The following is a 22,810-nucleotide window of genomic DNA, read 5'->3' as shown; positions in this document are numbered from 1 at the left end:
AAATTCATCTGGTTCCCAAGGAACAGGTGCACTGAACAGTTAGCTACTGACCACCATGGCTTTTTTTTTTTTTGGAAAGACTGCACCCTAGTGGACATATCACCAATTTATTAAACGTTATTCAAGTGACAAAATGTCCCTTGAGGACTCAATGAGAATCTCTCTGAATCAGGAAGGGGCAGAGGTGGAAAGACAGCAATGAATATATTAATCACTGGTAAAAGTAATCACATACACAGAAATCAAAGAAATGCTACAGCATATGATCTAATACTTATATTTCTGACGATTCAGAGACAATCATGAACAGTGGGACATTGCCCAGTCCACCCCAGAAACCAACAGCCCATAAAAGCACTTGGATACACACAAGTTGAGAACCTATCAATATCATTACAACAGCCCAAAGAGGTCATCTCCCCCCCCCTCCACATTACTCAAAGACTACTGTCCTAGAAGAGGGCCCTCATAATTTCTTTTCAGACGCTGGGGGAAAAAAATATAATGAAAATTAGCAGAAGAGTTATTCCAAGAACATACCAAGTGTTCCCATACAGGTGGAGCAATTTGTAGACCAGTTCTGGAGCTTCAAACCTGGTAAGACCCAGCTCCAGAACAACATACGCCCAGATGCTCCATGAATATGATACAAAGATAGAAATGCATACCAACGCCCTCTTATGAAATATAAATTCCCACTATACCTATACCAAACAACAACAAAAAAGGATCATTCAGTTATTCTAGACTATTACTACAACTCACTTCCAAGGATAAGCAAACGGAGAAGACACTGCAATTACGCTTTTGCTAATTAGACTGCCTGCTTTAACTAAGCCCCTATTTCAGTGAGTTCTCTTCCAAGCTATAATGATTCTGTTAAGAGCAGAGAGATATTTCTTTGGCTTTATGTCAAAATCAATACAGTGGATTACTTGTCCTCCAACTGTATTGACACAGTCTCTGGGACTCTATTTGGTCAGTACTTGTAAAAGAGGGACAGTATTCTAATGAATAGAGACCCTGGGCCAAGCAGAGCTTCCCATGGAAGTGGAGACTTCTTATAGCTGGGTTGAATTTGGTCCAGCATCATTCTCACAGCAAAGCTCTGAACAATTTCTACTTTCTAGTGGATATGTGAAAGAGAATCTTTTCTTTCTGGCTGGGACTCCTAAACGCAGCTGCAAAAGACAGCTTTCTTTTATCCTCCTCAGCTGGTACACCATATAATGTGCCCTGACTTCTACATCTCCTCCAGTGTTATTTAGGAGGTAGATATTTCATGCCATGTTTTAGCAAGGAAAGGTACAATTCCACCTACATCCATAATTTCAGTGCACCTGAAAATGGTTGGTTAAATTATCAGACTTTGGTACATTCCAGAAAGACAGATAATTAGAATTATGTTTACACTGTACTGCGCAATGCAGCATAGAGAGATCCAAGATAGCTCAGGTATGTGGAAAAATGCAGTTGGACTAAACCATTCTGACTGCACTGGCCTCTCCATGGAATCAAAGTAATCAGAGAATAAAGTGCCTGCAATTGTAAGAGGTAATAGTGACTGTAGGTGTTTTATGTAACATGAGAAGATGAAAAAAAAATTGTGTTATTTCCAAAGTCAGTCTTTTTAAGCTCTTAAAATATCAGTCTTACTGATGAAGTACTCCTGTTATGAGTATTCAGTAACTTGGTTATAACGAGCTTTGAGATTCATGGGCAGCAGACTGTTTCTTTAAAAAGGACTTCAATACCTTGGGAAGGAGAGATTTTAAACTACTAAATGCCCTGTGAACAAAGCAGTCCACTTCTACAATGAGTGCTGATGCTGAAAGAGCCATTAAATTATTTTCCTGCCATATTCATAAACAGTTTGTGTGCAGCATGTAAAAAATAATCTCAAAAAAAACCACTCAGAAAGGAATTGTCAAGAAAAGAGATGGCTTCTTCTGAGGGTACAGACACAGAAGAATAAATAAGGGCTTATCTTCTGGGGCGTCCTAGTCTTTTTAGTCATGCTCCAAGGACTATAATATTGGCTTTTGACCATTTACATCATCATGGCCTGTGAAGTGAAATTTTTGTTTTTCTAGAGATAAAGCTTTCTCTTTAGTAGTTGAAATCATATAATTTCATGCCTTATATGAATGGAGTTAAAATAGGGTAGATTACCTATGACTGCAGGTGCAAAACTGGTTACTAATTTAAAAAAGTCAGACTCTCACAGAGTAATTACTGAAGGCTTTCCATCAAATTAGGAAAGGATTTTACACTAAAATGGCCTGCCCAACTATAGTATTCAGTATTTGTTATGGATTATGCCATCAGAAAAGGATCCCATACCTGTAAAAGCTGCAGCTGACAACAAAGACAAGTCTGAAACACCTTCAGCAAAGATACGATGAATGATAAATACCGAAAGCAAGCAAGCAAGAAACTGGTTAGGTTCAAGAGGAAAAACACAGGCTGCCAGGGTACTGGTAGATACACTTAATAAGTGTATCCTGACACCAATAAGAAAAATAAACAAGTAAGTAATAATAAAAAAAGAAATCTGAGATTTATTGCAAAGGAAAAACGACATAAAACATGGAACAGCACTGGGAAGGCCTAATCTAGACTCGCATGTCAGGGTTTAAGCAATGCAGTCAAAATAAAAATTCAGAAAAAAATTAAGAGTAACAAGAATGATAGAATACTGGAGGGAAGGGAAGGCCTAGAAAAGACTGAGGAAACATGCTTGTCAGTCTAAAGAGAGATAAAGGACAAATGGCAAAAACCTGATGGAACCAAAGGTAGTTTCAACTTGCAAAACATTAGAGACAACAATGACCCATGGCTTGACAGGGCTGCTAAAGGGAATATGAGGAATAGTTTAGATTTGTAGCACAGAAGTTTTAGGGTGGTATCAATAAAATCTCAACTATTACACTTGTGAAAAAAAACTACAACATTTAGAATCATGCAATAAGTTATGTTAGAAAAGACCTTGAAGATCATGGGGTCCAACTGTTAACCCAGCACTGCCCAGCTCACCACTAACCCATGTCTCTGAGCGCCACATCTACACATCTTTTGAATCCCTCCAGGATCTTAAAAAAAGCCATATCCTTAAGCAAAAGGCAGCACAGAAACCTAAAACCTCAGATAACAAGGATAGCAGTAAGCACAAAATCCCATTTCAAATGAGGGCAGGGAAATGGAAAACCCGAACATGCATACGAAATGGCAGAGGCTAAAAATAAACCATAGCAAAATTGGAGTATCTTGTTTTAAATTTGTAAACTAATGTATTCTATTCAATTATGTCAGTATTACATTCTTTACCAGGTAAAAAGAATACAAAAATAAGATGGTCATACCAGAAGGGAAAAACATACTATATGCTACAGAAAGCTTAAAGACAATTCAGATAACAAGTTAACAGGCATTAAAGGACCCTTTGGATTGAAATTCCAGTTTTAAGTAGTGGTGAGTACAGTTGCTAGGACTCCCTTTCTGAGCATTCAGACAGAAGGTACAATAACTATGAAACGGTAACAGAGATTAAACAGGTGCTAGGGAGAGAAGCACAGTAATAATGACATGGTTTAGTCAACTCCTTGTAACAGACTGCAAATCTCACACCAAGATGTGACAGAAACAGCTTTTTTACACACTGTACTTGTACCATGAAGCAGTCACATTAAAGGCTCGCATAGGAGGAAAAAAAAAAAAAAAGGGCCAACTGAGCAGCACAGGAAACTTGATTTTAAAACATCTTTTTTTCTAAGTATACACATTTTAACAACAACCACAGTGCACTATAAATTCATAAATTAACACTGCTGAGGAACAAAAGCAAGCCATAAAAACATTCGCTACAATGATCTCAATCTCAGAACAGACGGGCTATATTAAATAAAGAAGATTTTAAAAAGGAACAGAAAGTGAGCAAAGGGTAAAAGCCTTTTTCCAAATGCAGGGACACTTCAAAGACACCATGTAGGAGAAAAAGAACTAATGTCTGCCAGCTATTAAAGAAGACTTTAAAGAAAGCAGAAGGAAGTGGCCACAGCTGAACAGTATGTAAAGAGAAACTATTAGAAATAAGAAACTATTCTTCAAAGAGCTGAAGTTGCATCCAGATGTGAAAGATACAAAGAACCAAACTCTAGCAGACAAAGTAAACACCACAGGAAGGCAAACCCCCTTTGCCCCTCAAAAAGGAGGAGAAAAATCACAATAAGGTATAAAGCCTAACATTTGCCCTTTGTCAAAAACTTCAGGGGCAGAAAGCATGTAGGCCAACAGATACAGGAATGAAAAGAGCATCAGCGAGGTTTTTTAAAATACATGTTCATTGTGAAGGAATGTGGTAGGCTCCTGTGCCAGAACCTCTCTTTATGGGTAATGTGACAAAATATCCATCTCAAAGTGAAATGTCAGGAGACTAAAGAGTCAAATAAGTGGTAACGAAACACTGGGAGCAGATGGTAGTTATCCAAGAGATCTAACGCAGAAACACAGTGCAGAAATGCTCATGCTGTATCACCTCAATACGATAGAAATGGAACGTGTCAAATACAATGCCAACTTTCAAAAGATGTTTCAGAGGAGATTGGGGGAACCAGAGGTCAACCAGACAGACGTTTGTATGGTTAGAAGTTTCAAGCAGTAGAAACTATAATGAAGGAAATAAGGAGCATCCAATAAGGCACTTGGATGAGCATTACATATCACAGCAGAGCAGACAACACAGCTCTCCACAGAGGTAAATTACAATGACAAAGCTCCCAGAATATTTCTGAGGTGACAAACATGAATGAGCAAAGCTTGGTTGACGTTCGATGCCTTTACAAAACCAAGTTAGACTGATTACAGAATGTCTCAAAGAGTCTTTAAGAACTCCACAGGTCTTCAAGTTATTAAAAGTTATTAAGACACTGTCAAGAATAAATGAACAGTTTCCCCAGCACAAGAAAGTTTCTGGCAGACACATGCTCAGGCGCATGCTGTTCAACATATCAATAAATTATCTGGAAAAAAGGAGCAAGTAGCTTTTACAAAGCTACTCAAAGTAGTACAGATAAAAAAAAAAAGCCATATTAAGAATTCTTAGAAGCTCAAGGGAAAAAAGCCTCTCACTTTATTGAGGCACAGAAATTCACGGTGAGATTACATCAGCTTTGCTGTTCACGTCAGGAACAATATAGTGAAACTAGCAGAGATTAAGAGAAAGAAAGCACAGCCATAGATACGGAAAAGCTGCGACAGAGGAAAGAAGATTGACCACTGAAAATTCATAAATATAGAGACAGTGCCCTTAGTTGAGAGACTACACATCGAAAAAAAGTATTCAGATGTATCACTATTTTCTTGCGTCTTTCTTCTGCTCCTCACTAGGTACCAACTGCTGCCCGTGTGTCTAACAGGATAAAGGGTTGAAAGGACCTCAGTCCTTTCAGTGAGCCAGGATATCGTGCTCATTTACTGCATCTTCTAGCTTGAACTTCAACTTTCCAGTGCTTGTTCTTGCAGTTTAAATTGCCTATATCTCAGCCTTTTCATAGCTCCATTATCACTGTACCCAGATCATTATCTCTTGAACATGCCCATAAAGCTGAATACTATAGTTGCTCAGTTGCCAATGTTATTAGTCTTAAAAATGTATTTTTTATACTCTCTTGTAAGGCAGCTTTCAATGCTGCACACTGGTGACATAAATCAACAACAGGGGCTTTGGGCAGATTTACTACCTCTATCTTTCTCCAAACTAAATTTTACAAACAAAAAAATCCAAACCCCAAACAGTACATGCACGCAGATCCTTTTTTTCCTGTATCTGTTTTACACATACACACACAAAACGCACAACCCATACAATGCAACATTTTATTTCACAGGAAAAAAAAAAATCTCATCTGTCAATTCAGACCCTGATTAGGGATCCTATTTGCATTATTTATCAAGTTCTAACATCAAATTGCAGTCTAGTAAGTTAAAGTTATGCTATGGAACTAGATACCTATTTCTTATTTGCCACATCCTAACAACTCCATGAAAAGTAAGTATTAGCTAAAACTGAAAAAAAAAAAAAAAAAAAACCAACCAAAACCCAAGGAAACAAATCTCCCCCAAACCAAACTGTCTTAAATATATTTCAATTTTTAACATTTAAAAGAAAACCTCTAATAAAACACAAATACAAAGAGAAACTGAGGATGTTATAGTGTCTGATTTTAGGTATTTTTTGCTTCCAGGTTTCACTGTAATACATGGCTCCTACAGATGTAACCAATAAAATTCCAGTCTTGACCATCACAGAATGCAGTAAGTGAATCCATGCATGCATAAAGCCCTAATGAATTTAAGGAGACTTGTGAGAGGTAATTTTGAGCCATGACAGTTTGCAGGTAATAGTATTTTGAATGTAAATACAAATAAAGACAGGATCAAGTCTGTCGTGCAAAAAGCTGAGTGTTGCAACACCTTAAGGTTACACAGGAAGTATCATTACTTGCCGAACAGACTGAATTTGAAGTACATAAAGTGATACTTCATCTGAAACCAAAGATGCATAACTGCAAGACAAGCCCTTGCAGCCAAGTTTAAAATTGAAATGAAAGCTTACAATGAAACACAGAATAAAAATTAACCACTGTTTTATGTAAATATATGACAGGTTTGTTCTTTCAAATGAGTCCAAAATAATGCTTACAATCCACAGTCTTTCCACATTTTTCTATTTAAAAAAACCCCAACATTTTTTTCTCACAATCCGTAAGAAGTCTATTTGAAACTCAAGCCTCCCCAAAACTCAGACATATTATTTTTCAAATGCAACTATTTACAAGTGTAAAGATTCTTCAAGATGAGAAAGCAGCTACTAAAATGACCACCAACCTGGAGTACTTTGGGTCTGTCTTTGCTAAGAATATTTTAGTGATATATTCCCACTTTTTTCAATTCCTGTTCATTCAACTTGTATCTAGAGGCAACCACTCTGAAGAAACTAACAACTCAGTAAGGCTTCCTTTTAGTTTTGAGAAAGCTACCTTTAGTTAGGATCACGTGAAAGAATCTGTCATAAAAAAAGTGTGAAATTTTGATTCATTTTCTCCACTGATGCAACTAATGGAAAGATTAATGAAGAGAGGCTTTGTAGGAGGTCATAAACCAGATTACAGTTTCAAAAGGCAATTACAAAATTACATTTCCCAAATAAATACTATGATATCCAGCCATATGGATTCTCCAAGACCTTTCTCCATTCTAGGAAGTCTCTTAAAAAGCAATTTACAAAACTTTCAGTTCTATTAAACTCTTCTATAGACAGTCCAACATGGGCACAGTACGGGTGGAGGTGAATTCTACCTCTTAAGGACTTACCATAGGTTGCAAAGGTTCTTCTTTGTTGTTCAAACATGAAATCATTGATGTGAGCTGGTTCTGCATATCCAGAAAGCATATTTCTGGGTGCAGCCATCTGTTGAGTCCTAAATGGGTTTTCTGGTCCAAACTACATCAAAGATGTTTAAAGAAAGTATATCAGAATTACCGGTTTCTTATTTATGTGCATATAATTTTTCAAGAAAAAAAAACACAGGGGAAAAAAATCCCAGCACCCAACTTGTCTTTCAAAAATTGTAACAAAATCACTTCAACTTTATATTTCTTCAGAACTACTGAATAATCTTCTAAGTCCTTTATTTTACACAGTAAGTGCTTGCACAGTTGCTCTGTACAGCTCATTTTGTGATTGAACTCTCTACCCTGTATTACTGGTACAGCAGACAAATCAATATCAACTACTTGACACAAAGTGCCGCCATTCAGTATGTGATCAGTACAACCATTCAGATGACAAAATAACTGCATAATGTTCCTCTTAAGGGAGAGACAGCAAAACCTACTAAACTTGTGTACTTAACGCAGAAATTACACTGCCAACTGCACTTAAAAAGCAACTGGGAACTTGTGTTATTTCAGAAAATTCACATATGAAACCCTGTCTTGTTTTTCTTCTTGCAAGACAACAATTGACGGTGTTCCTGACCATACCACAGTTAGGGGAAAAACAAATAAACTCCCACCAGTGAATACAAACAAATGCAATACACTGAGACTAATACAAAAATAAATGTAATTGTAACCCTATGACTGTTGCCATATTTGCAGACACCTGAGACTACCCCATATTAGGCTTCCCTAACTAAAAACACTTATACAAGGTAGCACTGTAGTAAGTTTAAAGCAGTATTTTTGCTCACTCACTTCATGGGTATGTTGCAAAAAGCAAGCTTGCTATGAAAAGACCAATTTATGTGATTCCACAAAAGGTTTTGTAAGCATAAAGTATAACTAATATAGAAATGTCACACTGATGCAGCCTTTGTCTACCTAAAATACTAACACCTAGTCTAACAGAAGACAAGCTGTACAAAGAAATACTGAAATCAGCTAAATGCATGAACAGCTATTTTTATCTTTCAGATAGTATGTCAATTATAACAAAATAGAGAGTGGCTCACATGGTACCAGGCAGTCCAAATTCAGCCTAAAATGATTTTTCACTATACACATTCAGCATAGCTTAAGCTACTAAAATACTTAAAGCTGATGCAAATCAAAATACTGAAAGAACTTGGATTTTAATTTTAAATCCTGCTCCAAAAGCCATGTATCCCCAAAACTTAACCATTCATTTTTCTAAGTAGCATGTTGAACAAATATCAAAAATGTGAGAATAGCAAGAGACTACTTTAATGCACTTCATGTTTTCTCAACATCTTTATAATGCTATTTTCCTACCTTGATTTTTCAATTTCCATAGCTATCATTCTAATAAACACATTAAGAATCTTCTTAGAACAGCTTTATGCAGAATATTAAAATTCAAGCATTAACAATACCAACACAACTGTGTAGAATCTTTTTTCAATTTCCTCAAACTAGATTCCAAAATAGAGCAAGCATTTAAACAAGGTATGTCTTATATGAATTTCACATGAGATTTACAGAACCTCTGCCTTTAGGCCAAAGGCATTTCTGCTCTAAAGATCAATACTGTTTCTTACCTCAGGTGCAAACATGGTATCATAAGTGGGATTGTACTGAACTTCCTTGATAGCAGGATCAAGGTGGACTCCTGTTTCCACATCTTCCTGAAATTAAACAGACATATTAATAAATCATTTTCCACATACAGACTTTCAAATATGTTACATTACCCCATTTCAGAACAAATTAGGGCTGTAGTTCAAGTTGACACTTGCAGGACTGTGAAAGGAGTAGCCTGGGCAAGGTTTCTATTTATCAAAGTATTGATTGCAAAACCCATGTTGGGCCCTCACTGAGAAATCCATCTAAGATATATGAGGAAATCTGCATGTGTATTATTACTTCTTTATTTTTTTTTTTTTTTAAGGCTTCATGCACGCAGTTTAAAACCAGTCGCAAGATTGGAGCAAGCTTTTTTTTGTTGTTTTTTTTTTATTATTTTTTTTCTTTGAGGATGTTTGAAAACCAGACTTTGTAAAGAAGAGTCGATTAAGTGGCCACCAATTTAATATAAAAGTGTGAAACTAGAGTCTACAAAATGTGTAAGGCTGAAGTCATAAGCAGCTGTTCTGAAAAACACCTGGGATAAAATATTAGGCATCAGTGCAAACATAACATGGAATGAGTTTCAGATAATCCAGCGATCCCTTATCTCCAGGTTTTTAACAAAAAGGTGTAAGTGTAATTCAACTTCAGTATTTAAACACATTTCCAAGAATGCTGTGACAAAAATTTAACTCAATAGATGAAGAGACAAGAAAGAGGGCCTAACTGAAATAACAACTTCTCAAGCAACTCAAAGAGAAAAACTCAGATGAGTATACACAGCTGAAAACGGAAAGCAGAAAAGATAGGAAAGGCAGTGCTCCAAAAGACCTGGTTTCACAGAGCTCTACTGAAGCTCATTTACACTGACCCTGAATTGACACACCTGCACATCCCCAGTTCAGAGCTCATGAAGGAGAATGTTACTTTGCAGTATTATTACTGGTATTACTTCCTACATCTTTATTCTAGAATAAATACATTTGAAAGGGATATACAATGTGCTAGTATATTGATAATATCCCTAGTAATTTTACTGAAAAACCTACCTTAGCATCAGCATCTAATCAGCGCTCACATACATGATCCAAAAGCATTTGCAACTCAGAGAAGTGGCACAACAGAAGATCGCATTTTAGCAGTAACTTCCTCAGCACAAAATTACCTTTAAGAAAGTCAATCTTGCTTTGCAATATAGTATCTTGAAAGACCAAAATGGCATGTTATTTACTTGTTTAATATTGTTAGCTATTCTCTAACATGGCATGCCCAGAAGCCTTTTTTTCTCCCCAGTTTAATAGTAGTTGAATTACAAATGAATTTGCTTAGACATGCAAGACTTAAAAACTTTTAAAACCTTGTTTTCCAGACACAGAAAAACAGTACCTTTGGCATGTTATCTGATCATATTTGGTCAAAACTGCTCAATAAAACCAAACCAACCAAAACTTGAGTGTTTGGTTGTTTGTTTAGATTTTTTGTTTTGGTTTGGTTTTTTTTGGGGGGGTATTTTTTTGTTTTGTTTTTGTGTTGTGGTGTTGTTTCTTTTTAAAGAATGACATCAGCTATTCCATCAATTTTTTTTTCTACTAAGATCACTGTCTTAGATCCTTAAATCCAACTAGAAAACTTTACTCTCACTGTATATCAATTATTCTAACAGGAACGTCCAGCCATTGCACTGCTCTTGCTTGAACCCTTAGCACTGCCAATTCCCAGCCTGACCTTGCTCCTCTCATCACACAACCTTAACAATTCACTGGGTTTAGACCATAATGGCTACCCGTACATTCACAGCCTGACTTTCATACACTATGAACTTGCATGGGAACAGCACAGCAGGCCCAATCCAGTCATTCAGCAACAACAACAAGAACAAAAAAACCCACCCCCATCCTCAGTTAGAATAGGAGCATATCAAAACCATTTTGTAACCTGTATTACCTACACACGTTCCCTTCTGCAGTTCCATGACCTAAGGATATTTTCCACAGGGACTTTTCCAAGTCATTGAATCATAGAATCATAGAATAGTTAGGGTTGGAAAGGACCTTAAGATCATCAAATTCCAACTCCACTGCCATGGGCAGGGACACCTCGCTCTAAACCATATCACCCAAGGCCTCGTCCAAGAGCTTGCTCTGCCAGCTAGATTTTACATTTTAGCAACCAACCTTATAATTTGAGAAAATTAATGTCATTGATAAGATGGCAAAATTCATCTTATGAACTGCTAGCGACATTAAAAAAAGTTATCAGTTTACTTGAAATTAAAACACCTCTTCTTTTTCCCCTGCTCTTTAAAACTGGAAAAATGAGAAAAACCCAGTATTGCAAAACTGCCAAGAATTTGTCAGTTCTGCTATTTTTCTTCCTCTTTTCTCCCTGTTAAGTCCTATTATATGCCACTTGGTAACTGAGAAAAGAAACAGATTGTGCCATGAAAGCTGATCTTCTGCTGGACAATTATAGCAATTCTGGTTCTACTTCACTGCTGGTAGAACAGTGCTGAGTCACTTGGAAGCCATACAATATGTTCACTCCTAGACCCACCACAGGCATAGTCTTCTGTGTGAAAACCACCGAGCCTTGAAATTGAAGCACATGTTATATTCAGAGCTACGCTCCCCAATACCTGCAGCCTTATTCATGTTTTCATATATTTGGGCATCAAATGATGATCTGTTAATACGCTGCTGAAACACATACTGGTTCTCTTTTCATTATGCCATTTCACTTTAAACGATATAATAATTTGAATGTGTCCCAATCCCTACTTTACCTTCTCAGTATTTTAAAGAACCAAAATCTTCATAAGAAAATAAAGCCTTGAGATAACATTCTGAAATGCAAGAGTTCAACAGCAAGAGTTGAAATTGCAGCAGACAGATTATCCTTTGGTCAGCATCTGATAACTGCTATTTTGTACAGCATTATGAGACTCTGGTAGGTAGCAGAAACATAAAAAATATGAAACTAGTCTATCAACCATTTCATAAATTGCCAAGCTGTCTGCATTGGGGTGTTTTGATGGTTTGTCTTTTTAAAAAAAAAAAAAAGAAAAAACAAAAGACAGAGGAAAGAACTCCAGCAACCTCTGCACACAGTGAAGATCCTGGGTACAACTGCATGCATCGCCAGAAGACCATGTCAGCAGAACTCATCATTCCAACACCCAGAAAGTGAAAAAAGTAAACATACAGGTCTTACAACCCTGTCCCTTTATGCTGGCATTCTACATGCAGCCACCACAGCTACAGCAAACAGATAAGGGATCACAGGTGCAGCAGTCTGGCAGAGCTGTGTGACTGAGATAAATAATCTAAAGGATCATGTCCATCTGCTGTGCTGTAGTTCTTCCTTTGGTCACATACAACATATCTTGATTTATCTAAAAGCCTAAGGTGTGCAATCTGTCATGCAGCTTATGTCCCAAGAGCGACAAAAGTGGCTCTGTGGGATGGAAAACTATTAGAAGGATAGAGTGAAAGAGGAGGGCACCTGTTAACTTAATGATGGGCTAAGTATTACTCTGTATAATTTCTCACTCACAAAGGCACAGGAATCACAAAAAGGAGGGTTAAGAAGCTGTCAATTTAAACAGATACAGGGTTTCTCCAGGGAAAAATAAAAATTGAGCCATATGATTGGCCATGAAGCAACTTGTGTTTGCTCCAACTTGGAAACTGTATAAATATGGGCTTTATGGCATGCTGTAACACCATCAAAGGCGGTATATCCCATATAAACTGAAAAAGAAAAATAAAGGTTTTAGGAAGTTATGTTTTACCAAATATGGCTTTCTTGGAAGACAATACAATAGAACTACAAACTTCTGCTCTGTGTGTCACCTCTCTGCTTTTCTCAGCACTGGTAACAAGCACCAACTGAAATATAGTGGCTACACTGGGCACCGCATATCAGCTAAGACACATACTACTGAAAAGGATCCAAAAGAGAAATTCAAGAATCAGAGGCCTAAGAAAATGACACGTACAGAAAAACTGAACAACCTAATTTACCCTAAAAAAGATTCAGATTATATGATTAGCAGAAACAAGGAAAGCCAAACACTGAATTTCTCAGTCTACAGATCCACTGAAGTTCTGTAGAAAAGTTAAATGAGTGTCTACCTAAGCAGATGCAGGTATCACTCTTGATGCAAGGCAAAAATGCAGCATTGTTGTCTTATCATTGTACTACTTGATATGTTGGTTGGGGTTTTTTTTTGTTTATTTTTTGTTTGTTTTTTAAATAGGTGTGATGTCTACTTACTTGCAGTATCGGGTTGATTTAAAGTTCAGATATGACTGGATTAGGCAAAAAATATTATTTGATATTTAGATGCTCTCCTTTTGTGTCTTTCACCCTCCAGCACAGCATCACACTGTCCCAGGCAAATGGTACTCAGGGCTGTACTCTGTGGTATTAGCATTTCCTAAGGAATCTACCTTGGGACAGAAAGAAGCTTTTGATACTAAGCGTAGACGTTATAACTCTAGAGATCACAGAATGCCTAGCTCCTACCAAGGCAGGCTCCACCTACCATAAAGGCCCTTTGGCCAGTTAAAAGTCAGCATAGGAAAGAGCACAGGATATAGAAGGGGTTTTAGACTATAAATCCAATAAATCAAATTAGCTTTCCTTCCTATGGATTCCTTAAACATGCCACAGTCCTGGTTTTCTTTGAAAAAACACTGTCTGAAAGCCATAAAACAAAACCATTATTGTATATGAAAAGTACTTGATTTATAGAATTCAAAACAGTTCAACAATAATAAGCTTGACAGAAGTTTTTTTCTGCTTCATTTTTGTTTCTTTGTATGCATGCAAGACAAAAAACATTTTTAATTAAACACAGGCCAAATCCCTGTCACAGGCATCAGAGCAAACCTTAAATAAAGGCTTAAATAAAGTTCTTTAAAAAAAGAATCTGCAGCATGGACTGCAACACTTATCTGTGCCTTAGAAAGAATACAATGTTATTTACATTGAGGCAACTCACAATCCTTTTAATCCACAATATTTTAAAGCTTCAGTCAAATTTTGTAATCTCCATTGTGCTATTATGTGGCTACCTGTAAGTTTAATAAGAACCATTCATGCATTTAGAAGCAGAATTTGACACTTAAATCTCAAGCATTTGTGTAAGCACAAATTTTGTTAGAACAAAGCAAAGGTCAGGGTTTTCCAGTTTCATATCATGCAAGCAAAGAGTTATGATGTCTATATGTTTTTTCTGGATATTTTAGATAATAAATCTAAAATGCTTCATTCTCCCAAGGTAAATTCATTACTAATTAGCAAAGTAGCTAAAAAGGGCATGCTGCTTTGCATAAGACCTAATTAGTTTTAATTATCCATTAAATTACAATATGGTAAATTAAGACCCCATCCTATGAGCCACAGAGGCTGACACAATTTGTCACTTACCAACTCTTGCATAAACCACTTGAGCTGTGAAATATGCTGTATTATCTTCTTTAAAGATTTTCAGACTTGTTACAAAGAGAAGAATGGCATTTGCAGTAAAGTCCCAATATTTCATTGTTTTCAGCTTTTACCCATTATACCTATTCATATTCTCTTAACAGTAAATGTCCATCCCACTAACTTCAATAGAATAAAAATAAAAGAGGGAGAAAAGGGTATGTTAAATGGATTTGTTGAACTAGTCTACGTTCCCAGCATCTTGCAGGATGCCAGTTTCTAAACATCTGTTCTCTACAAAGATAATATTGTGTCAAAGAAAGACGACAACCCCGCCATATTAAAAGAAGCCAAAACATTCCTAACAAATAACACCTAAAAGTCACTAACGTTCATTATTGCTACAGAATGGTCACACACTGACTTTGCATCATTTGTATCTCCATAGATGGGGAGGCATTAGGTTTTAAAGAACATCAAGAAATGCGACTGAAGTCTCTTTCTTCCACTGAAATAGTATTTTTCTGGACACCTGCATACTACCAAAGGTAAACTAGATTCTACAAACAGACCTGAGACTTCCAACCCCCTCCCACATCGAAGACAACACAAATGCTCCAGCTCTTGGACTGGGCCAGGACAATCTAGCTGATTTTAACCAAGATGAGTATCCTCCTCTCAAAACCAGTGAATGCAACACTGTAGATAAATAAGGTAAAATCTGTTGCCATCCAAGTACCACCCTGAACAGATGGAGATCAAACAGTAAATGTGCTGGTTTTGGCTGGGGTAGAGTTAATTTCCTTCATGGTAAACAGTATGGGTCTATGTTTTAGATTTGTGCTGGTAACAATGTTGATGATACAGGGATGTTTTAAATACTTCTGAGCCAAGGCCTTTTCTGCCTCTCACAGCACCACACCAATGAGCAGGCTGGAGGTGCACAAGAGGTTGTGAGGGGACACACCTGAGACAACTGACCCCAGCTGAGGATATTCCATACCATATGACATCATGCTCAGTGTATAAAGCTGGGGGAAAAGGGAGGAAAGGGGTAGATGTTCAGGGTGATGGCATTTGTCTTCTCAAGTCACCACTACTCACGATGGAGCCCTGCTGTCATGGAGATGGCTGAACACCTGCCTGTGCATGGGAAGGAGTGAGTGAATTCATTTTACTTTGTGTACAGCTTTTGCTTTACCTATTAAACTGCCTTTATCTCAACCCATTTGTTATCTCTCTTTTCCTTTCTGATTCTATACCCCATCCCACCAGGAGGAGTGAGCAAGTGGCTGACTGGGGCTTATTGGCTTGCTGGGGTTAAACTATGGCAATGTTCTCTCCTTTGCCTCTAAGGCAAAGCTTACAGCTGCAACATTTCCTGTGGAAGTTATTTCTTTACAGAATATGTCATTTCCTTCAGCATTTTTAATTCATTAGTGAACATAAATTGTGAGCAATCTTAGGGTGTTTTAGTTTTTGGGGTTTTTTTCATATCAGTAGAAGCTGTAGCAAAATTGATTCTAATTGGTTTTGGCAATGCCTAGAAAAAAAATGTAACTTAGAAAGAATCCTAAAATAAGAAATTTAGAGTGGAAAAAAGGAAAATGCTATGTTATAGGACTTGAAACACATGCTGGCCTCTACTTTCACATCAACATTCATAATGTACTGGTGTTACAGACCAAATAATGAATACCTATTTGACTTTTACAGTTTATGTTCTTAATTAGCCTAATTCACACCACACAAAAGCCACCACTAACATACCTTAGCCCGTTTTTGCATAGCCAATGGCAAAGAAACTCTAGATCATCAGACTTACATTTCTTAAATTTATTCTGGGCTTATTATCATTGTGTTAACTGTAGTTAATCAGTTCATTTAACTAAACACCTTGGCACTTAGAAACCTCACTTCCTTTTGACCTTGGTTAGCAGGCCCTCCGCAGAAGCAGTCCTAGTTGTACTGGTAGATATCCCTTCCAGGGCATAGCCTGGAGAACAGCTTTGAACAGAACATGCTACTGGCACCTAACTCTTTCCTCCAGCTGCTTGCTTCTCTGGCACTGGGAATTTAACTGTGCCAGCACAGCAATCGTGCAGCTACATGACAAGACAGATCAAGGAATGGATCCAGGAACTAATAACTCCACCAGATTTTTATTATTTTTTATTAAATTCAGACATTCAGACTAGTTCCTTGATGTCAGCCACCAAGCAACTACACAAGCCTTTGTGTTGTCATGGCAAAGCTGCTCCTACAGCCCCCAGAGCAGTGTACAGAACAGCCAATACTACTTGCCACTTATCATTCACACTCAAATGACATTACAGATGTTAATTAGCATCCCTTTCAAAGCCTGCATGGGAAGACAGTCTGAAGATGCAGTTCAGTATGTTAAGTATTTCTAAGACTCCAAGGGATCTGAAGATGCACATCTAGTCAGGACATACAATATAACATGCACACACAGATACAGCCAGGTGCGACACCATGTGAATTAACTAACAAAGAGAAAAATTCCATTCACCTCTTTGTTACAAAGTAGGTAACTTTTCAGAACAGCTGGAAGCTACACAGTACTACAGTGACAGCCATCATGGTGAGTCACCTGTTTTTAATTAGAAACTAGTTGCCTATATTAAAATCCCAAACCAAACCAACACCTTCTCCTTCCCCTTTCTGAAATCACAGAAGTGAACTAATATGATACTGAACTTGGAAAATTAAGGTTTCCCAAGCAGTAGTGGAATTGAAATAAAAAACACTGCTCAGCTTCCAGGATACTCTTTAGGTCAGGATTCTGCTGCACTCAGCCTATCAAGTATCGGTTTCACCCCAACACTGGTGCAAACCACATAGGACGACATCCTGAATTCAAGGGAACTGAATACAAGAGTATGTGAGGAACGCTAAGCAAGGCACGCCTTTCAGATAGCCATAATATGCCTTAATAAGCTTAACAGCCACAGTGGGATCCACCGGCCGAACTCCCCAACAAACGCCTTCAACCCCCAGCTCCGGCCTCACACCGCGGGTCAGAGGCAAGGCCAGGCGGCGACAACGTCCCCGCACCGGGCCCGCACCAGCCTGCCCCACTTCCCCGGCCTGGGCTGCCCCAAGGCCGTCTGACCCCAGCGGCAGAAACCAAAGTAGTGGCCGCAGCGGCGCACAGGCACCGGGGACCCCGGTCCAACGGGCGGCGGAGGGACGCCTACCTTCACAGCTACTTCCGGGGCCGCGTCCACGGCCAGGGCCCCTGGAGCGGCGGGCGGCGCCCGGAGGTGCAGCACGGCGTCGCGGGTGGCGACCACAGCGGCACTCTGGGAGCCGCCTTCAGCCTCCGGCTCTGAGTCGGGCTCCGAATCGGACCCGCCGTAGGAGGCGAGCGCGGCGATAGCCGCCGACATCTTGGCGCGAGGGATGACGGGACGAGAAGGTCCTGGCAGTTGCGCGGAACTCACCGCCTCCCTTCTCCCGCAGGACGAGAAGGGTGGGGCTGCCCATTAAGAGATAGCGCATTAGAACGGAACATACCCCCTGCAATGTGTGGGATAAACTATGGATTTCTATTGGATATGTAGGCGTTACAGGGGGAGGACCATCTTCCTTTGGTGTTGTCGGTATTCAACCTTTCAGGACTTCCAGAGAGAACTACAAGCTCCGGCATGCAACGCGGCGCCAGCAGGCCGGGTCCGGGCTCCGCGGGAGGTGCGGACGGCCAGTCCGAGTAGCGTGGTGCAGCTGCTGGTGTCCTGCTGCCCAGGCAAACGAATTTTATGGCACCGCTCTTGACGGGGACATCAGCGCAGGATTTGGGGGGGGGGGGAATCTTCCCGCTGCTTGTTCCAAGGGAAAGCGCTCCTGCCGATGACTGCTTCTCGAGCCCCACCGATTTCCAGCTCGAGCTCCCGCACGTGACGACTTGTCAGGGGCTCTCTGGGTTCCCACCCGCTCTCGCCTGCACCTTGTTAACATTCAACAGAGGGCGAGCGCCTTCTTCCGCACATAAAAGGTTCTCGCCATCTCTTCGGCAGGAAGGCAGAACTGGAACCCGGCAACAGCGGTCCCAACATTCACCGCCAGCCTCCCGCCGCTCGGCACAGGCCGCCCCGGGGCTGGCTGAGCCCCGCCCCCTGCCGCTGATTGGCAGCCAGCACCCGGCTTTGGGCAAGTCACAATGGCGGGCCCCGCCCTGCCCGTGCTAGGGAAAGGGAGCCGGCCGGCTGGACCGTACCACCTGCCGCCCGCGGGGTGGGGTGGGCTCGCCTCCCTCACGGTGGCTGGGGGAGGTGGCAGCGCATGGACCAGTCCGAGCATCGGGTGGGGGGGCGCCGGGTCCGTCCGCTGGGTAAACAGCGCTGCCTCCTCCCGCCTCGGCTCGGCGCGCCAGGAGAGGCCCCTCCCCCCGCGCGCACACACACGCTCTCACACGCGCGCTGCCCTGTGTCTATTGTGAAGCCTTCGGGGGAGCTCCGCGCCGCCGCGCCCCCCCATCCTTCCCGCCCTCAGCCCCGCGGAGCCGGCAGCCGGCCGCGGGGCGCCGCGCCGTAATGGCTGGCACCGTTTGAAGTTCCGACGGCGGCGGGGGCAGAGCGAGGCGAAGGGAGGGGCTGAGGCTGAGCGGCGTGAAGGTGTGAGGCGAGGGGAGGCAGCGCGACTGAGACGGGCCGGCGAGTAAGTGCCCCGCGCCCTTCCCTCGCGGCCATCGCGTTTTGCGGGAGGGATCGGCCCCCGCTTTCCTTCCCCGGCGCTGCGGGACGTGTCCGCCTCACAAAGGGACCAGCCCCCGCCAGGTGCTGGCCCCCTCCCCTTTGTCCGTGCCCGTGCCGGGGGCGGCGGGAGGAACGAAGGGATGCACATCGCGGCCGCGGAGCCCCTTCTCCCGTCTCCCCGCCGCCCCCGCCAGCCGGGGCAGGAGGGGGCGTGTTGCGAGGCGCAGAGAGGAGGGGGCCGCACTCGCTCCGGAGCGCGGAGGGGTCCCTCCTCTCGGTCTCCTCCTGGTGTCCTAGCCCCGTATGCCCGTACCCGGAGGGGAAGGTGGGGCCGTGCGGGGCCGGGGTCGGCGGGTGGGGGTGACGTCAGCCGCGGCCAGGTGCGAGTGGCTCGCGCCCGGCCGGTCTGAGGTGAGGGGCTCCCAAGGGCCGTTGTGGCGGGGGCTCGGGAGGGCACAGCCGGCGCGGCCGCCGTTCGGAGGCGAGGGGATGCGGAGCGGCGGAGGGCAGAGCTGCCCGCTGTAACACTGCTACCATTGTTAGGCGGGCTCGGAGATCGCGGCCGGCTGGGAGCGGGAGAAAGCGCGTAGGTTCCAACTTCTCCAGGCAGCAGAATTCCTGCGCCCGCTTCACTCGCGGGCAGAATAACTGGCAAGTGCAGAGCGCTGAGGGGCTAGCTTCGATGCTAGGTAATATGCACTGCATGCGCTTAGTACAGTGCCATGACTTCCTTTCGTGTGCCGCATGTGCTTCCAGAATTAAAGTGAACATACAGTGACATCTAATTGTGACACAGTGGCATTTAATCAGATTAAATGCTCTGGTTTGATTTCTCCATCCTTTCCATCAGTCACGGTTTTAAACAAGTACCTTGGCTTGAGAATAGATAACTTGTTTTTTTTTTCTGGGAAAAAATATAGATATAAGGACAAATAGAAAGTATTCAGCATGGAGTGAAGTGCTGCCTTTAGACCTGTTTTATTCAACACGGGCATGTATCTTTGATTCCTAGAATAGGGATTTTAGGTAAAATTCCTACATTTTCAACAACACTGAGACCTTTCTTTTGTTTACATCTCCAACAGCTGAAATGTACTTTTAAACTAGCATTTCATATGGTAATGAGTTTACTTTTCTGTTAAATACATGGATGATGAATCTGTAAGTAAGGAAAGCTGTATGACACTGTGCATGAATCACTGCTTATTAATGTCAAAAGTGGATCTTCCACTGCAGTCAATTTGTTTATTGGCTGTAACTGTTAACTGATTCCATATGACAGCATTCCTTTTTCTCTTGGCATACAGAGGCTGGGTATTGTCTGAAGTTGAAAGGTGTTCTTCCTGAAAAGTGAACTGTTTCAAGTTTATTTGTGCAACCAGTCTCTGATATTTTATTGGAGAATCGTGTTGAAAATGATTAAATAAATTCTACCTGGTTATTGTTGAATCTCAAGTGTTTAATTGGCAAAGCTTTGGTAGTTTGCTTAAGTATGTCCAGCTATGTTGCATCCAAGCATCCTGGGTCACTTGCCATAAGAATCTCAGATGATTAAATTTCAAATGTTTTCATTGTAGAACTTACGAAAATCACTTGATGGTTTAAATTCGTTGCCCTTCTGGTGCTTTCAGGCTAGTAATAACCACACAAGAAGGTGTTCAGTATAACACCATTTGAAGTTTCTCTTTGCTTAAATTGTAGCAAAGATTAATTTTTAGTAAGCATGCAGAGGCCATTTTTGAATATGAAATGGTGACTTGACTATGCTTTAAAAGTGTTGATGGATAATATGCATGGCTATCTAAAATGTGGTTTTACTGAAAGAGGTGAGGAATTGCTGCTCATTATTTGTACTGAGATAGTCTGTCAACACAGTAACTATCAAGTGCGTAGCTGTGGATTCAAGAAGGGGTTGATTAGTGTAAAACAAATCAAAAGAGTGATGCAGCTTAAAAAAAAAAAAAAAGTCTTCTTGTTGATTACTATATGCTGTGTGTTCTGTATTAATTGGGTTCCAGGAGATGTGTTACGTTACGCGTTGGATGCTGCTGGTTCTGAAAGACAGACTGGAGTAGTGGGTGGAAGGTGATTTGGGTTATTTGGCTTTTATTTCCATCCAGCTTTTCCACTGCTTTTCTTTCTTGCAGTCACTTAGCCTCTCTTGCTTTGATTTATTCAGAGGAAAATAAAGATGTCCAGCTTTATACAGCATTTCTGCGTATAAAAGGGGCCTTTTGGCACCTGTTTGTTTCCACTCCCGATGGTGAATACTATACCAAGTATTATTGTGTACTTCCTTTTTTCTCCTGCAGGTGAAACAGGAAGAAGTACTTTAAAGGAGTAGTACCTTGAGAAGTATAAGCTTTTGGCTTCTTACCCTTTTTTAAAAAAATCTCAGGGATGATTATAAGTTCTAATGGAATATTTTATAGTGTCATCCTTCTATGGATCATCTAATGCCTAATAAGGGCTTAATGCATACTGCAGCCTTTTACTTGGTCATGACACTCTTAGCATCTTGATTTCACGAACTTAACATTTTGTTAGGCAATTATCTTTGAGACCTCTACCTTTCTGTCAAATCTGATTGAATTCATCCAGCAGTTTCCAAGTGGGAGATCTCCCCACACTTCCTGTATAAGACTAATTTCCTTAAAAAGGTGGTGTAAAATATTTTAACATTTCACATTTTTTCCTTCATATCAATCTTTTCTTCCATATAGTAGATAATTGAATCTGTTGCCCTATGCTTTTAATGTTTTGTTTTGTTTTGTTTTAATCCTACTTTCTTTTACTTTCTCTTCCATAGTTCTTTTTTGTTGTTTCCATGATGGATGTGCTTTATCTCATATCTTGTATTTTCTATTTGTTTTCCTTCCCCACAGAAGATAATGCATATAATCCCACTTGTTCTATTTTTTCTATATATTTTTTTTTTAATACTCTTAAACTGCTATCAGCCCACTTGCATATACACTTAGTTTTCATCCACCAAGATCTGTAAGTCTGCATTTTGGAAGGAAGGGGGGGGGGGGAGCAAGCCAGATACTTAACAGGATTGAACTAAAATATGAGGCTCTATTGTCTGTGGGAAATAGAGTTTGAAAGAAAATGAAGGTTTTTTTTTTCCTTTGTATCTATGCTTTTGGATACTGAGAAAAAGGTATTATGGAAGGCTTATCAGGTTACTGTTACTGCATTCAGATTGGGCCTTTTTATAGCCTTCTGCTTGTGTCTGATGCATCTTAATATACTCTAATTTAACGGATTGAAGAATGAAGCACCTTTTATAACTCATGCTCTGCTTTTTCTACCACTTCGGAATCTCTGCTGTGAGAGTGATAATACCTCTTTTCCAGCCTTTTTTTTTTTTTTGGACTATGTCCCGGATTCTGAAAGATTTCAAGGCGCCAGATTGCAATAGGAGTTCTGTGTTCTAGTACATCTGTGAATCAGTCTCTTTAAGTTTTTTGGGAGGGATCTTGAGGTCGTCTGACACAGATTACAGGCTTTATATTTCATGTTAACAAGACATGGTTTTAAAGAAGAAAAGATACGGGTAAGACTCGAACAAC

At 40.6% G+C, this 22,810-nt stretch overlaps 2 protein-coding genes across 6 annotated transcripts in view; one reads left to right on the top strand and one right to left on the bottom strand.

The window, feature by feature from the left end:
* CDC40 (cell division cycle 40) overlaps nt 1–18,251 on the bottom strand; it is a 37,354-nt gene extending 19,103 nt beyond the window's left edge. The window contains exons 1-3 of the mRNA XM_061366814.1: nt 17,739–18,251; nt 9,060–9,146; nt 7,372–7,501 (exon numbers count right to left, since the gene is read on the bottom strand). Coding sequence (XP_061222798.1) covers nt 7,372–7,501; nt 9,060–9,146; nt 17,739–17,930 — 409 coding nt within the window. The 5' untranslated portion in view covers nt 17,931–18,251. The remainder of the gene's footprint in view (nt 1–7,371; nt 7,502–9,059; nt 9,147–17,738) is intronic.
* A 666-nt stretch (nt 18,252–18,917) lies between these two features.
* WASF1 (WASP family member 1) overlaps nt 18,918–22,810 on the top strand; it is a 90,203-nt gene continuing 86,310 nt past the window's right edge. For 2 of the 5 annotated variants that reach the window (XM_061366813.1, XM_061366808.1), the window contains exon 1: nt 18,918–19,197. The gene's annotated coding sequence lies outside the window, so the exon portion shown is untranslated. Of the gene's footprint in view, nt 19,198–19,500; nt 19,647–19,792; nt 19,925–22,810 lie in introns of those variants that run through there. The other 3 variants (XM_061366809.1, XM_061366812.1, XM_061366811.1) reach the window with 3 other exon arrangements.

Source organism: Neopsephotus bourkii, unplaced genomic scaffold (assembly GCF_033783945.1).
Source record: "Neopsephotus bourkii isolate Nb327-2 ecotype Australia unplaced genomic scaffold, CSIRO-AGI_Nbou_v1 NB_1358, whole genome shotgun sequence".
Lineage (NCBI taxonomy): Eukaryota > Metazoa > Chordata > Aves > Psittaciformes > Psittacidae > Neopsephotus > Neopsephotus bourkii.
The sequence above is the reverse complement of the archived record's forward strand: the minus strand, read 5'-3'. Positions and strand labels throughout refer to the sequence as shown.